Genomic DNA, 13947 nt, shown 5'->3' with positions numbered 1-13947 from the left:
TGACTATTAATAGTTATTTTACCCCAAAACGTGTCTGGTCTAGTTATTGGTTTAGACCATGTGATCACTTCCGGTTCAAAGTTTGAGGAGGTCACGGTGTCCTTCCACACGTGTGTTTCCAGGCATAACTAGTACTCGCATTACAGTAGCTGGTAACTGGAACTTGGGGCTTATCAAACCATTTTATTTATTTATTTACTAGTCAAATTGACCAACCTGTAATCATGCTAAAGATGCTTTCCCGAGCGGTGACTACCGCAGTACGAAATTCTACATCCACAATGTCCTCGACTGGTGCTCTCCATCCTCTTGCCAGGTCGGCGTTATGCTCTCCTAACTCGGGAACAATCCGGCCGTTCACCCGGTCTCTCTGGATGATGAGCAATAATGGTGCAGCGTCGGGGTACCGACCAAAACTCTTCGGTTCAAAAGGACCGAGTCCTGTATCCTGTGAATGTGTGTCGCTACATACGGAAGGTAATGATCGCTAAATTGGGTAGCTAGTTAGTTACTGTAATGTGAGTACTAGCTATGTTAACGTTAGCTAGTTGAATGACCCCCCCCCCTCCACTTGCTTGGTCTTGTTGTGTGTAAAACAACGGAGGAATAGCTGCGACCAGCTTGGACAACTTTTGTAACATATGTTCTCATATAACTATCTGTCTGCCTTGTTCAGGGGCAGAACGACAGATTTGTACATTGTCAGCTCGGGGGTTTGAACTTGCAACCTTCCGGTTACTAGTCCAACGCCCTAACCACTAGGCTACGCTGCCATCATGTCTATAGTCCAATCTAGTCCAAAAGTTAACTCGTGGTTTTATCAAGCAAGACCGCGTGTTTTAGAGCCGAATGCGAAGCTGACGACGAAACCAACTATTGAGTGTGACGTGACGTTAGCTGGCTTAGACATCCCTGATGGCATCTCCATCTGGACCTGTGTCGAGCAATGCGCATGTGACCTTGGAAATGGAACCTGGGTGGGGACAGTCTATGGGACTAAGGTGTAGTTAATAATGACTTCTATTTTTTTTTTTTGTATATTATCATATTAACCGCTCTGTTTCAGGAGACAAAGCCTTTGGAGATTTCCTGTCTGATGAAACGAAAGAAGAGAAGAAAATTCAGAAAAGCAAGACTCTTCCCAAGCTGTCTGGAGGTTGGGAGCTAGAGCAGAATGGCACAGAAGCCAAACTCATCAGGACGCTCTCTGGAGAAAAGTAATGAGCATGGCGAGAAAATAACGTTATGTCAATATTACAATACATAGGCACACCTCCCCCATCCTGAGTAAATGGCCAATTTGTTTTTACCTTCATTTAACTAGGCAAGTCGGTTAAGAACAGATTCTTATTTACAGTGACCGCCTAGGAACAGTGGGTTAACTGCCCTGTTCAGGGGCAGAACAACATTTTTACCTTGATCTTGCAACCTTTCGGCTACTAGTCCAACGCTCTAACCACTAGGCTACCTGCTAGTTACTAGTCCAAAGCTCTAACCACTAGGCTACCTGCCGACCCTACACTCTAACCACTAGGCTACCTGCCGACCCTACACTCTAACCACTAGGCTACCTGCCGACCCTACACTCTAACCACTAGGCTACCCTGCCGCCCATACACTCTAACCACTAGGCTACCTGCTAGTTACTAGTCCACAGCTCTAACCACTAGGCTACCTGCCGACCCTACACTCTAACCACTAGGCTACCACTCTAACCACTAGGCTACCCTGCCGCCCTACACTCTAACCACTAGGCTACCTGCCGCCCATACAGTCTAACCACTAGGCTAGCCCATACAGCTAACCACTAGGCTACCCCCCTACACTCTAACCACTAGGCTACCTGCCTCCTCTAGGCACCTGCCGCCCATACTCTAACCACTAGGCTACCTGCCTCCTCTACACTCTAACCACTAGGCTACCTGCCGCCCTACACTCTAACCACTAGGCTACCCCTACACTCTAACCACTAGGCTACCTGCCGCCCCCTACACTCTAACCCTAGGCACTCTAACCACTAGGCTACCTGCCGACCCTACACTCTAACCACTAGGCTACCTGCCTCCCTACACTCTAACCACTAGGCTACCTGCCTCCCCTACACTCTAACCACTAGGCTACCTGCCTCTACACTCTAGCCCGCCCCCTACACTCTAACCACTAGGCTACCTGCCTCCCCTACACTCTAACCACTAGGCTACCTGCCGCCCCTACACTAGGCTACCTGCCTCCTCTCTAACCACTAGGCTAGCCACCTTGCTACCTGCCCCCTACACTCTAACCATTAGGCTACCTGCCGCCCCTACACTCTAACCACTAGGCTACCTGCCGCCCTACACTCTAACCACTAGGCTACCTGCCGCCCTACCCCACTCTAACCACTAGGCTACCTGCCGCCTCTACACTCTAACCACTAGGCTACCTGCCGCCTCTACACTCTAACCACTAGGCTACCTGCCTCCCCTACACTCTAACCACTAGGCTACCTGCCGCCTCTACACTCTAACCACTAGGCTACCTACACTCTAACCCGCTACCTGCCGCCCCTACACTCTAACCATTAGGCTACCTGCCGCCCCTACACTCTAACCACTAGGCTACCTGCCGCCCCTACACTCTAACCACTAGGCTACCTGCCGCCTCTACACTCTAACCACTAGGCTACCTGCCGCCTCTACACTCTAACCACTAGACTACCTACCACCCCTACACTCTAACCACTAGACTACCTTGCCGCCCCGGGAGTCACCGTAGACATTTTATTTTGACTATGAATACAGTTGGAGGTCCTATCAATAAATGCACACCTGCACAAAATGAACCCGATTCACATCATTTGAAATGTATGTCATTGTCTGATCCCGTTTCCCTTCCTTTGTAGAGTGACGGTCACATTCAACATCAACAACAGTGTCCCCCCTAACTTTGAAGAGGAGGCTGAACAAGTACAAGGTCAGAAGTCGGCAGAAAGTGAGGTAATAATGGAACATGTTTTTTTTTTTTTAAATATATAAATGATGATTGCTGAATACTTCTGAAGGTACGTGGGGGAACGTGACGTAAATCCCTTAACTATAAGCTCCAATCCACATTTAATTCTAAATGTCTACTGCTTGCGAAATTGATTCTTTCAACAACAACAATCTGTTTTCATTGGAAGGACAGGATTTGTCCTGGCTTTCAGGAATGCCTGAATTGCTTCGCTTTGCTTTCCTGGTTGGCTGGGAAGTTTCACCGACTAAATATTACATTTCCTGGTTGGCTAGGAAGTTTCACCGACTAATTATTACATTTCCTGGTTGGCTAGGAAGTTTCACCGACTAATTATTACATTTCCTGGTTGGCTGGGAAGTTTCACCGACTAATTATTACATTTCCTGGTTGGCTGGGAAGTTTCACCGACTAATTATTACATTTCCTGGTTGGCTGGGAAGTTTCACCGACTAATTATTACATTTCCTGGTTGGCTGGGAAGTTTCTCCGACTAATTATTACATTTCCTGGTTGGCTGGGAAGTTTCACCGACTAATTATTACATTTCCTGGTTGGCTGGGAAGTTTCACCGACTAATTATTACATTTCCTGGTTGGCTGGGAAGTTTCACCGACTAATTATTACAGATCTACAGGAGTATAACGTTTCCCCGTGGCACTGAACATGGCGATACGTTGGCACATGAGAACTGTTACGAGATGGCAAATATGAGTCAATTATTGCATTGTGTCATTCATGGCCTACCTGAGACATGGTAGTTGGGAGGGCATGCTGGCTGTCGCCAATTTAATAAAGATGCAATGTGCAGAAATCGCTCCCGCCATTTCCTGGTGGCTGAAATTCAAATAGTTAGTCTGATTTCAGTTTGTGACAAAACAAGCAATGCATAGTGTAGAGAGTCATTGTACCGTCTGCTGTGAAATGTGTTTTCAATCACCCAAAATATTGTATTTTCAGCTCTTTGAGGTTGGATGTACGAAACTGAAAGTAAAAGACAAACTAAACTTAAGAACTGACATCAGTTAACCCACTGTTCCTAGACGAGTTAACCCCACTGTTCCTAGACGAGTTAACCCCACTGTTCCTAAAAGAAAGGGAAGCATAGAATGGCTCACTTAGAACAGATCTACCACTTCTTAGACTTGTATTCAATGAGAATGACAGATCTATAACGCACATTTCTTCTGGGAATTTGATCAGGCCGCCCAAAATGTTACATATCGCCGCTTTAATTTGCCCAAGTGGTTGAAATGTTTCCATTACCCACAAAGTGTTTTTTTTTTTTTAACAATAGGTTTTTGCGCAAATTAAATACATTTATTTTATACATCCAGCAGTTAACTACACTCTAAAAAATCTATTACACTCTAAAAAGCCTATTTTCTATACAAACTTTCTAAATGTCGACAACAAAAACAAGTCACTGGACTAGTTAATGGAAGCATAGCTATTGGCTACCATCTAAGTTAATAACTGGCACTGTGGGGGGAAAAAACTGTCTCGCACCCTCCTGTAACTGTCCATTAACTTATATAAACTGGTGGGGGGAGGGGGGTTTTCCTTTTTCAGGACGCTGTCTTTCAAAGATAATTGGTAGAAATCCAGAACTTCACAGATCTTTATTGTAAAGGGTTTAAACACCGTTTCCCATGCTTGTTCAATGAACCATAATGAATGAGCATGCACCTGTGGAACGGTCGTTAAGACACTTAACAGCTTACAGAGCGGCAGGTAGCCTAGTGGTTAGAGAGTTGGACTAGTAACCGAAGGGTTGAATCCCTGAGCTGACAAGGGATACATACATCTGTCGATCTGCCCCTGAACAAGGCAGTTAACTCACTGTTCCTAGGCCGTCATTGAAAATAAGAATTTGTTCTTAACTGACTTGAATAAAGGCAAAAAGACGGTAGACAATTAAGGTTAAAACTATGAAAACTTAGGACACTAAAGAGGCCTTTCTACTGACTCTGGAAAAATGCCTGGGGTCCCTGTTCATCTGCGTGAACTTGGGCATGCTGCAAGGAGGCATGAGGACTGCAGATGTAGCCAGGGCAATAAATTGTGATGTCCGTACTGTGAGACGCCAAAGACAGAGCTACAGGGAGACAGGACAGACAGCTGATCGTCCTCGCAGTACATATGAACATCACACCTGCGAGACAGGTACAGGATGGCAACAACACCTGCCCGAGTTACACCAGGAACGCACAATCCCTCCATCAGTGCTCAGACTGTCTGCAATAGGCTGAGAGAGGCTGGACTGAGGGCTTTGTAGGCCCGTTGTAAGGCAGGTCCTCACCAGAGATCACCGGCATCAACGTCGCCTATGGGCACAAACCCACCGTCGCTGGACCAGACAGGACTGGAAAAAAGTGCTCTTCACTGACGAGTTGCGTTTTTGTCTCACCGGGGATGATGGTCGGATTCACGTTTGACGTCGAAGGAATGAGCGTTACACCGCGGCCTGTACTCTGGAGCGGGATCGATTTGGAGGTGGAGGATCTGTATGGTCTGCGGCGGTGTGTCACAGCATCAATGGACTGAGCTTGTTATCATTGAAGGCAATCTCAACGCTGTGCGTTCCAGGGAAGACATCCTCCTCCCTCATGTGGTACCCTTCCTGCAGGCTCATCCTGACATGACCCTCCAGCATGACAATGCCACCAGCCATTCTGCTCGTTCTTTGCGTGATTTCCTGCAAGACAAGAATGTCAGTGTTCTGCCATGGCCAGTGAAGAGCCCGGATCTCAATCCCATTGAGCACGTCTGGGACCTGTTGGATCGGAGTGTGAGGGCTAGGGCCATTCAACCCAGAAATGTCCGGGAACTTGCAGGTCAAATCAAAATCAAATCAAATGTATTTGTCACATACACATGGTTAGCAGATGTTAATGCGAGTGTAGCGAAATGCTTATGCTTCCAGTTCCGACAATGCAGTAATAACCAATGAGTAATCTAACCTAACAATTCCACAACTACTACTTTATAGACACAAGTGTAAAGGGATAAAGAATATGTACATAAAGATATATGAATGAGGGATGGTACAGAACGGCATAGGCAAGATGCAGTAGGTGGTATTGAGTACAGTATATACATATGAGATGGGTAATGTAGGGTATGTAAACATTATATTAAGTAGCATAGTTTAAAGTGGCTAGTGATATATGTATTACATAAAGATGCAGTAGATGATATAGAGTACAGTATATACATATACATATGAGATGGGTAATGTAGGGTATGTAAACATTATATTAAGTAGCATAGTTTAAAGTGGCTAGTGATATATGTATTACATAAAGATGCAGTAGATGATATAGAGTACAGTATATACATATACATATGAGATGGGTAATGTAGGGTATGTAAACATTATATTAAGTAGCATTTTTTAAAGTGGCTAGTGATATATTTTACATCAATTCCCATTATTAAAGTGGCTGGAGTTGAGTCCGTGTGTTGGCAGCAGCCACTCAATGTTAGTGGTGGCTGTTTAACAGTCTCTCGGTCCCTGCTTTGATGCACCTGTACTGATCTTGCCTTCTGGATGATAGTGGGGTGAACAGGCAGTGGCTCGGGTGGTTGTTGTCCTTGATGATCTTTATGGCCTTCCTGTGACATCGGATGATGTAGGTGTCCTGGGGTGCAGGTAGTGATGCGTTGTGCAGACCTCACTACCCTCTGGAGAGCCTTACGGTTGTGGGCAAAGCAGTTGCCGTACCAGGCGGTGATACAGCCCGACAGGATGCTCTAGATTGTGCATCTGTAAAAGTTTGAGTGCTTTTGGTGACAAGCCGAATTTCTCCAGCCTCCTGAGGTTGTTGAGGCATTGCTGCGCCTTCTTCACCACGCTGTCTGTGTGGGTGGACCAATTCCGTTTGTCCGTGATGTGTATGCCGAGGAACTTAAAACGTTCTACCCTCTCCACTACTGTCCAGTCGATGTGGATAGGGATGGTGCTCCCTCTGCTGTTCCCTGAAGTCCACGATCATCTCCTTTGTTTTGTTGACATTGAGTGTGAGGTTATTTTCCTGACATCACACTCCGAGGGCCCTCACCTCCTCCCTTTAGGCTGTCTCGTTGTTGTTGGTAATCAAGCCTACCACTGTAGTGTCGTCCGCAAACTTGATGATTGAGTTGGAGGCGTGCGTGGCCACACAGTCGAGGGTGAACAGGGAGTACAGGAGAGGGCTCAGAACGCACCCTTGTGGGGCCCCAGTGTTGAGGATCAGTGGGGTGGAGATGTTGTTACCTACCCTCACCACCTGGGGGCGGCGGCCCGTCAGGAAGTCAGTACCCAGTTGCACAGGGCGGGGCTATAGTGTTAAATGCTGAGCTGTAGTCGATGAACAGCATTCTCACATAGGTATTCCTCTTGTCCAGATGGGTTAGGGCAGTGTGGCTGAGATTGCATTGTCTGTGGACCTATTTGGGCAGTAAGCCAATTGGAGTGGGTCTAGGGTGTTAGGTAGGGTGGAGGTGATATGGTCCTTGACTAGTCTCTCAAAGCACACCATGATGACGGAAGTGAGTGCTTACGGGGCGGTAGTCGTTTAGCTCAGTTACCTTAGCTTCCTTGGGAACAGGAACAATGGTGGCCATCTTGAAGCATGTGGGAACAGCAGACTGGGATAGGGATTGATTGAATATGTCCGTAAACACACCAGCCAGCTGGTCTGTGCATGCTCTGAGGACGCGGCTGGGGATGCCGTCTGGGCCTGCAGCCTTGCGAGGGTTGACACGTTTAAATGTTTTACTCCCGTCGGCTGCAGTGAAGGAGAGTCCGCAGGTTTTGGTTGCGGGCCGTGTCAGTGGCACTGTATTGTCCTCAAAGCGGGCAAAAAGTTATTTAGTCTGCCTGGGAGCAAGACATCCTGGTCCGTGACGGGGCTGGTTTTCATTTTGTAATCCGTGATTGACTGTAGACCCTGCCACATACCTCTTGTGTCTGAGCCGTTGAATTGTGACTCTACTTTGTCTCTATACTGACCCTTAGCTTGTTTGATTGCCTTGCGGAGGGAATAGCTACACTGTTTGTATTCGGTCATGTTTCCGGTCACCTCGTCCTGGTTAAAAGCAGTGGTTCGCGCTTTCAGTTTCACGCGAATGCTGCCATCAATTCACGGTTTCTGGTTTGGGAATGTTTTAATCGTTGCTATGGGAACGACATCATCAATGCACTTCCTAATGAACTCACTCACCAAATCAGCGTATTCGCCAATGTTGTTGTTGGACGCAATGTGGAACATATCCCAGTCCACGTGATGGAAGCAGTCTTGAAGCGTGGAATCAGATTGGTCGGACCAGCGTTGAACAGACCTGAAAGCGGGAGCTTCTTTTTTTTAGCTTCTGTCTGTAGGCAGGGAGCAACAAAATGGAGTTGTGGTCAGCTTTTCCGAAAGGAGGGCGGGGGAGGGCTTTATATGCGTCGCGGAAGTTAGAATAGCAATGATCCAAGGTTTTACCAGCCCTGGTTGCGCAATCGATATGCTGATACAATTTAAGGAGTCTTGTTTTCAGATTAGCCTTGGTGGAAGAGTGGGGTAACATCTCGCATCAAGAACTGGCAAATCTGGTGCAGTCCATGAGGAGGAGATGCACTGCAGTACTTAAATGCAGCTGGTGGCCACACCAGATACTGACTGTTACTTTTGATTTTGATTCCCCCCCCCTTTTGTTCAGGGACACATTATTCAATTTCTGTTAGTCACATGTCTGTGGAACTTGTTCAGTTTGTTGTTGAATCTTATGTTCATACAAATGTTAAGTTTGCTGAAAATATATGAAGTTGACAGTGTGGACCTTTTTTCTTTTTTTCGCTGTGTGTGTGTGTATATATATATATATATATATCTATCTATCTATCGGGTAACATAGTTACATTTATTGCTGTATGAATTGGTCCATACCAGCCAGCTGTTACAACGCTAAGGCTTTGAACCTTGTGTGTTTCCTAACAGCCAGATATTGTGTCAACACCGAACTTTGTTGTCGAGGTGACGAAACCAGCAGCAAAACATTCCTTGGTGTTTGACTGCCATTATCCTGAAGATGAGGTAAGATATTCTACAAGTGAATCATCATTGGCTATATTGGTCCAGAAACATTTAATTGAAGACATCTTTATCAATATAGTTATTGGGAAGCACGCTTTGTGTTCCTTACCACATTATGTTAATAAGCAATACATCTAACAATGTTGGGTTAAATTGATTTCTCAGGTAAGCCATGGTGAAGGGGAAGAGGAGAGCGACATCTTTTCCATACGTGAGGTCAGTTTCCAGCCCGAGGGAGATGGCGAATGGAAGGAGACGTCCTACACACTCAACACAGAGTCTCTGGATTGGGTAAGAGCTGATGCTCATGGGCTTTCTCTCCGCATGTCTAAATATTATTCTACCCTGATCCGTTTGTGGTTTTCCCAGGAGGGCAGAAAGACTGGTACCCAGGCTATTCATGTACGATGACTTTACTGCCTACAATAGGACATTTTCAGGAAGGCTGCTCTACTTGAAGTTGGCCCGGCTTTTAGGTGTTATTATATTATTATATTATTAGGTGTCCCTGATTTAGGTGCTTCAAACTGGCCTGTCTCTCTCTAGGCTCTGTACGACCACCTGATGGACTTCCTGGCTGACCGGGGGGTTGACAACAAGTTTGCTGATGAACTGATCGAGCTGAGTACGGCCATGGAGCATCAGGAATACGTGAAGTTCCTGGAGGACCTTAGTGGCTTTATCAAATGCAATTAATGTGTATGTAGATGGAACAGAATTCATTAACTGAAATTTAAACATGTGGCTTAGACACCATCCCCTCTAAATATTTTCCATTTGTAATTTTGTGGGGGGTATAGGTACAAGAATTGTTGCATTTAATGTTTCTGCAGCTTTTAATTTCATATTGAATCACTTTGTAACTGATGTTAATGTAAAAGGCTGTTAGTGTCGTCAACATCATGGAGCAAGAATTTTATTTAACCAGGCAAGTCAGTTAAGAACATATTTTCAATGACGGCCTGGGAACAGTGGGTTAACTGCCTGTTCAGGGGCAGAACGACAGATTTGTACATTGTCAGCTCGGGGGTTTGAACTCGCAACCTTCCGGTTACTAGTCCAACGCTCTAACCACTAGGCTACGCTGCCGCCCCCATAATGTCTCACCACAGGTTAGTATCAATGACACGAGTGGTTTAAGCATGATTTTATTGCTGACACAATTAGTTGTGTACAACAGAAGAGAAATTAAGCCAGTGATCATATCAAAAATACTTGTTTCAGGCATTGAGCTGGTTGAAGAAGTCTGTACCTTTTCAGGTAGGAAGGCCTCCAGAAAGACCACAGGACAACATCTGAGACACTGGTAACAGGAACATCAGCTGTTAGAAATCAGAGCAATGGCATCTCATGGCTGGCTAATAACTACTTTTGGCACACCATTGTGCCCTTGTATAGCAAGTCTTTAAGACATGCTCTGAATACCAGTCAAAACTAAAAACGGCCCAATCTTACTGTACAAATAGTCTTTATTTCAGAGAAAAAAAAAAATCCTCCCACGGACACAGGATGGTTAAAAATTTGCTTTTTTCCCCCCGGTAGAACGGGTGATTCACAGAACTATGGACAGGTAATCACAAGCCTGAAACCAGAAACAAGATCCAGTTAGTGATCAACAATATGATAGAACTATTCAAGGGTAATTGCTTTGACACCTAAAATTGAACCATATAAACCCATGCAAAATTGCGCAGGACCCCCCCCCCCTTAATCAAAATATGACTTCGGAGGAATGTGTAACGTGTAGGGAGCGCAGTAGTGATACTAGGTAAGTGGAACATTATGGCCTGACTTCCCAAACAGGAGAGGATTGTAAGTATGAGAAAAGACAATTGTGTCCCAAGTGGCACTGCTCCCTTTATAGTACACAACTTTTAACCAGGGCCCATAGATTTCAGGTCAAAAGGGGTACACTATGTAGGGAACAGCTTGCCATTTGGGACAGAAGCATGTATTCAAGCCAGTCAGTCACCTTGCAGCTCATCATGAGGTTATGGGAGCTATCCGCATTGGAGGCCATGGAGAAGACCGGGTTCTGAAGGCAATCCTCCATGTGTTCAGTTACCCTCCTCTCCAACAAACACTGCAGAGACTCTAGGGTCACGTTGCTTTGCTGGAGACGAGATCAACAGACACTGATGAGATGTCAAATCAGCACAAAAGCGTAGTACAGTAACTAGAAAGTTCCTTAACGTGATCATGAGGAACAGAGTGGTCAACACAACTGATTGGTCCAACAACGGCATATTTGAGTTGTATAGGAGATCATACAAACCCTTGTGTTGATGTAAAGCCCACAGGGACAGGAGGTAAAATGGCTGTTCACAGTAAGGTTGTGTCTGAAATGTAGATAGTCACACAGTCTGTGGTTTTTAAGAGTCTTAACTATGACACATCCGAGCAGGTGCAATAGCATATCAAGTCACACCTTGGAGAGACTTACAAATGACATACGGGACAAATGATTTGCCTTCCCCCTTCCAGCCCTTCCACAACTGAATTCAAGTACTGCTCCTCAATCCGCATGCTTTTCTCATATTCCTCAATGATGGAGAGCTCTGGAGAGAGAACAAGTTGCATGAACATTCAGAGAGAACAAGTTGCATGAACATTCAGAGAGAACCATCTATGCCCAGGGGTTTCATCCTGTTTTCCTGTCTGTGTAGCTGTGGGCAGGTGTGTGTGTACACTAATAGTCAGGCAAGGTTCACTTGGGAATTAAACTACCTTGTGACATAAGTTCCTGTTGGATTTCTTCAAACACTGCCAGTTCATCATACTCCTTCATGACACTGTACATCTGTAGAGAAGACATGAGGTGATCTGAGTAGCCATCTAGTATCTGCCTTACTTAAACCCCCCCCCACAAAAAAAATATATATTTAATGTAATGCCATTGCTACATAACTCATGTAAAATTAGCTGTAGATTAGTTGTATGCATGTGTCAAGTTAGCTACACGATCACCTCTCATGCACAGTAATTAGTATTCAACTGACAAACCCTCACCTCTTCCAGTCCGTCGTTACGCCACAGGGAGGGCAGCCCTCGGTTGGCTGACTGAAGCGCGTTCCACTCTTCCTCCATCACCTCCTGGACGAAAACGGAGCCCTTGGCGCTGCAGTGTTGACCATCTCCCATCTGACGGTACTTCTCCAGTAACCTGGATCGGCTGTTCTTCAACCTGTCCACGCAACGCTGAGGAAAAAAAAAAAAAAGTTAAACCATCAAAACAAGTTACACTTCATGAACTAAAGCTTTGACATTAACTCGGTGAGCCACGTAAGTCTTCTTGAGCGTTATTCCAATTCTGGTTTTCAGCTAGATTCAGATAAAGACTACGCCTAATGTTTGGCCTCGAGTCTATCAACTCGCTGTGGTTAACTTGTTCTCAAACCACCGTGCAGATATTGATAGATTCCATAACTAACATTACCTTCCTGTAGGTTTCCTTCCATGGTGGAGTCGTCCCCTTGTGAAGAGAACGATGTCTGTGTAACGCATCCATGATATCAATAGCGATGATGTATAATTAAAAAAAAATCTGACTAGCTACAAGTTCACAACAACAAACCAAACAGTTCTGCTTTTGCAGCATTTTCGGTCGAGTTTTAAGCTTTCCGACAACCCTCGTGGCCCGGAAGTTGTTACTAAACCTGGGATATGTAGTCAATCGAGTGGTTCACTGCCTACACGCAACTCTTCCTCTCTGATATCAATTAACAACCTGTTTGGCAAAAATATTAGCAACTCTCTTAACACATTGAAACTATGTTTACATTTTTTTATTTTATTATTCCCAATAATTAATCGTTGATCATTCAAAAAAAATGTCAATTCTATGCAGAGATAAATATGTGTCTTCCATTTGCACGTTATTGCGGTCAAAGTGTATGTAGACATGATGATATGCATCTACTTCTTTTTCACATGACGCTGTAGAAGAAGTGGTGGATTTTTATGCGATCGGTGTTTGAGTTATATTATTTTGACCGTCCATTTTAATTATCACATTAAAGAATAGTAGTCTTAAATAAGTCTGCAAAGGATGCATGGAATGCTTTATTATAAAGGTGAATTTTCATTGGTGAAAATGTCCTTCTCCAAACTTGAAACCCATGTGCCGCCTATGCTTCCAGGCAAAGGCCTGGTCCCATTGGCTGGTCTGGGACATAGGGTCGGTCTCCTATGTCATAACATCGCCTAGTGAATTTATCATCCACTGTTTGAGATAAGCTGTTGTAAGAAAGAGTGGCCACCTTTCAGCTGTTCCTGGTTTAGCTGTTCCCAGCTGAACCTTAAGGGCATTCCAATGACATGGGGCAACACATCTGACTGTGCGCCACACACTCCACTAGGAGGGCTTTTGGATTGGACATAGCCCACGCGTTCCAGATTCCATCTGTCAACTTCAGCTTATTGAAATGCCACAGTGACTGGTCAAATAAGAATTGGGACCTAAATTGGGGGGAAAGTTAATTGCAGCGCAGATCAAGTGGATTTCTATAAGGAAATGGCAATGGCAGAAACAATATCCCTAGAATTGTCTCAGGGACAAGGACAAGGACAAGGCAAACAGCAGAACCAGCTCAACGACTTGGAATCAGATTCAGACCTAGAAGAAAATCATGCCACGACCATCGGGGACCAGACCGGCTGTTGCTGGTTTTTTTTCCCCACGCGCAGGTCACCCATAGTGGACACTTCATGGTGCCCCCTACAGCGACAGCACCCAGCGGAGATAAGCGGAGCCACAGTGTCAGACATACAGATTCAGTATTTAGTTCTGGGGGAGCCTCTTGGCATCGACCCAACGCTAACCCGGTTATTTGAGTGTATGTCACTGGCCTACAGGTACATCATTATGTCACTGGCCTACAGGTACATCATTATG

At 45.2% G+C, this 13947-nt stretch overlaps 2 protein-coding genes across 3 annotated transcripts; one reads left to right on the top strand and one right to left on the bottom strand.

Annotated features, from left to right (window-relative positions):
* Nucleotides 1–65: 65 nt before the first annotated feature.
* On the top strand, nucleotides 66–9951 carry c1qbp (complement component 1, q subcomponent binding protein). The gene is made up of 6 exons (XM_035779593.2): nucleotides 66–477; nucleotides 1067–1217; nucleotides 2882–2975; nucleotides 8958–9053; nucleotides 9219–9344; nucleotides 9600–9951. The coding sequence occupies exons 1-6, from the start codon at nucleotides 225–227 to the stop codon at nucleotides 9747–9749; spliced, it is 870 nt and encodes a 289-aa protein (XP_035635486.1). The 5' UTR covers nucleotides 66–224; the 3' UTR covers nucleotides 9750–9951.
* A 234-nt stretch (nucleotides 9952–10185) lies between these two features.
* On the bottom strand, nucleotides 10186–12673 carry rpain (RPA interacting protein). Of its 2 annotated transcripts, XM_035779595.2 has the most exons (7): nucleotides 12490–12670; nucleotides 12063–12251; nucleotides 11781–11853; nucleotides 11497–11611; nucleotides 11329–11392; nucleotides 11026–11166; nucleotides 10186–10635 (listed from the first exon to the last, which is right to left on the bottom strand). In XM_035779595.2, the coding sequence occupies exons 1-7, from the start codon at nucleotides 12559–12561 to the stop codon at nucleotides 10606–10608; spliced, it is 684 nt and encodes a 227-aa protein (XP_035635488.1). In that variant the 5' UTR covers nucleotides 12562–12670; the 3' UTR covers nucleotides 10186–10605. The 2 variants fall into 2 exon arrangements, with proteins under 2 accessions (XP_035635488.1, XP_035635487.1); XM_035779594.2 differs by lacking the exon at nucleotides 10186–10635 and having other exon boundaries at nucleotides 10794–11166; nucleotides 12490–12673.
* Nucleotides 12674–13947: the final 1274 nt, after the last annotated feature.

The sequence above is a fragment of the Oncorhynchus keta genome, chromosome 11, assembly GCF_023373465.1.
Source record: "Oncorhynchus keta strain PuntledgeMale-10-30-2019 chromosome 11, Oket_V2, whole genome shotgun sequence".
Lineage (NCBI taxonomy): Eukaryota > Metazoa > Chordata > Actinopteri > Salmoniformes > Salmonidae > Oncorhynchus > Oncorhynchus keta.
This window is presented reverse-complemented; position numbering and strand designations above follow the sequence as displayed.

What these genes read in the sequence shown, in the direction of transcription:
- c1qbp (XM_035779593.2), top strand. Translation starts at nt 225, where the DNA reads ATGCTAAAGATGCTTTCCCGAGCGGTGACTACCGCAGTACGAAATTCT. An exon ending in AGGACGCTCTCTGGAGAAAA is followed by an intron (nt 1,218 to 2,881) that starts GTAATGAGCATG and finishes CTTCCTTTGTAG; the next exon opens with AGTGACGGTCACATTCAACA. An exon ending in ACACAGAGTCTCTGGATTGG is followed by an intron (nt 9,345 to 9,599) that starts GTAAGAGCTGAT and finishes GTCTCTCTCTAG; the next exon opens with GCTCTGTACGACCACCTGAT.
- rpain (XM_035779594.2), bottom strand. Translation starts at nt 12,561, where the DNA reads ATGGATGCGTTACACAGACATCGTTCTCTTCACAAGGGGACGACTCCA. An exon ending in GGAAGGAAACCTACAGGAAG is followed by an intron (nt 12,252 to 12,489) that starts GTAATGTTAGTT and finishes TTTTTTCCTCAG; the next exon opens with CGTTGCGTGGACAGGTTGAA. An exon ending in ACAGGAACTTATGTCACAAG is followed by an intron (nt 11,612 to 11,780) that starts GTAGTTTAATTC and finishes TTCTCTCTCCAG; the next exon opens with AGCTCTCCATCATTGAGGAA.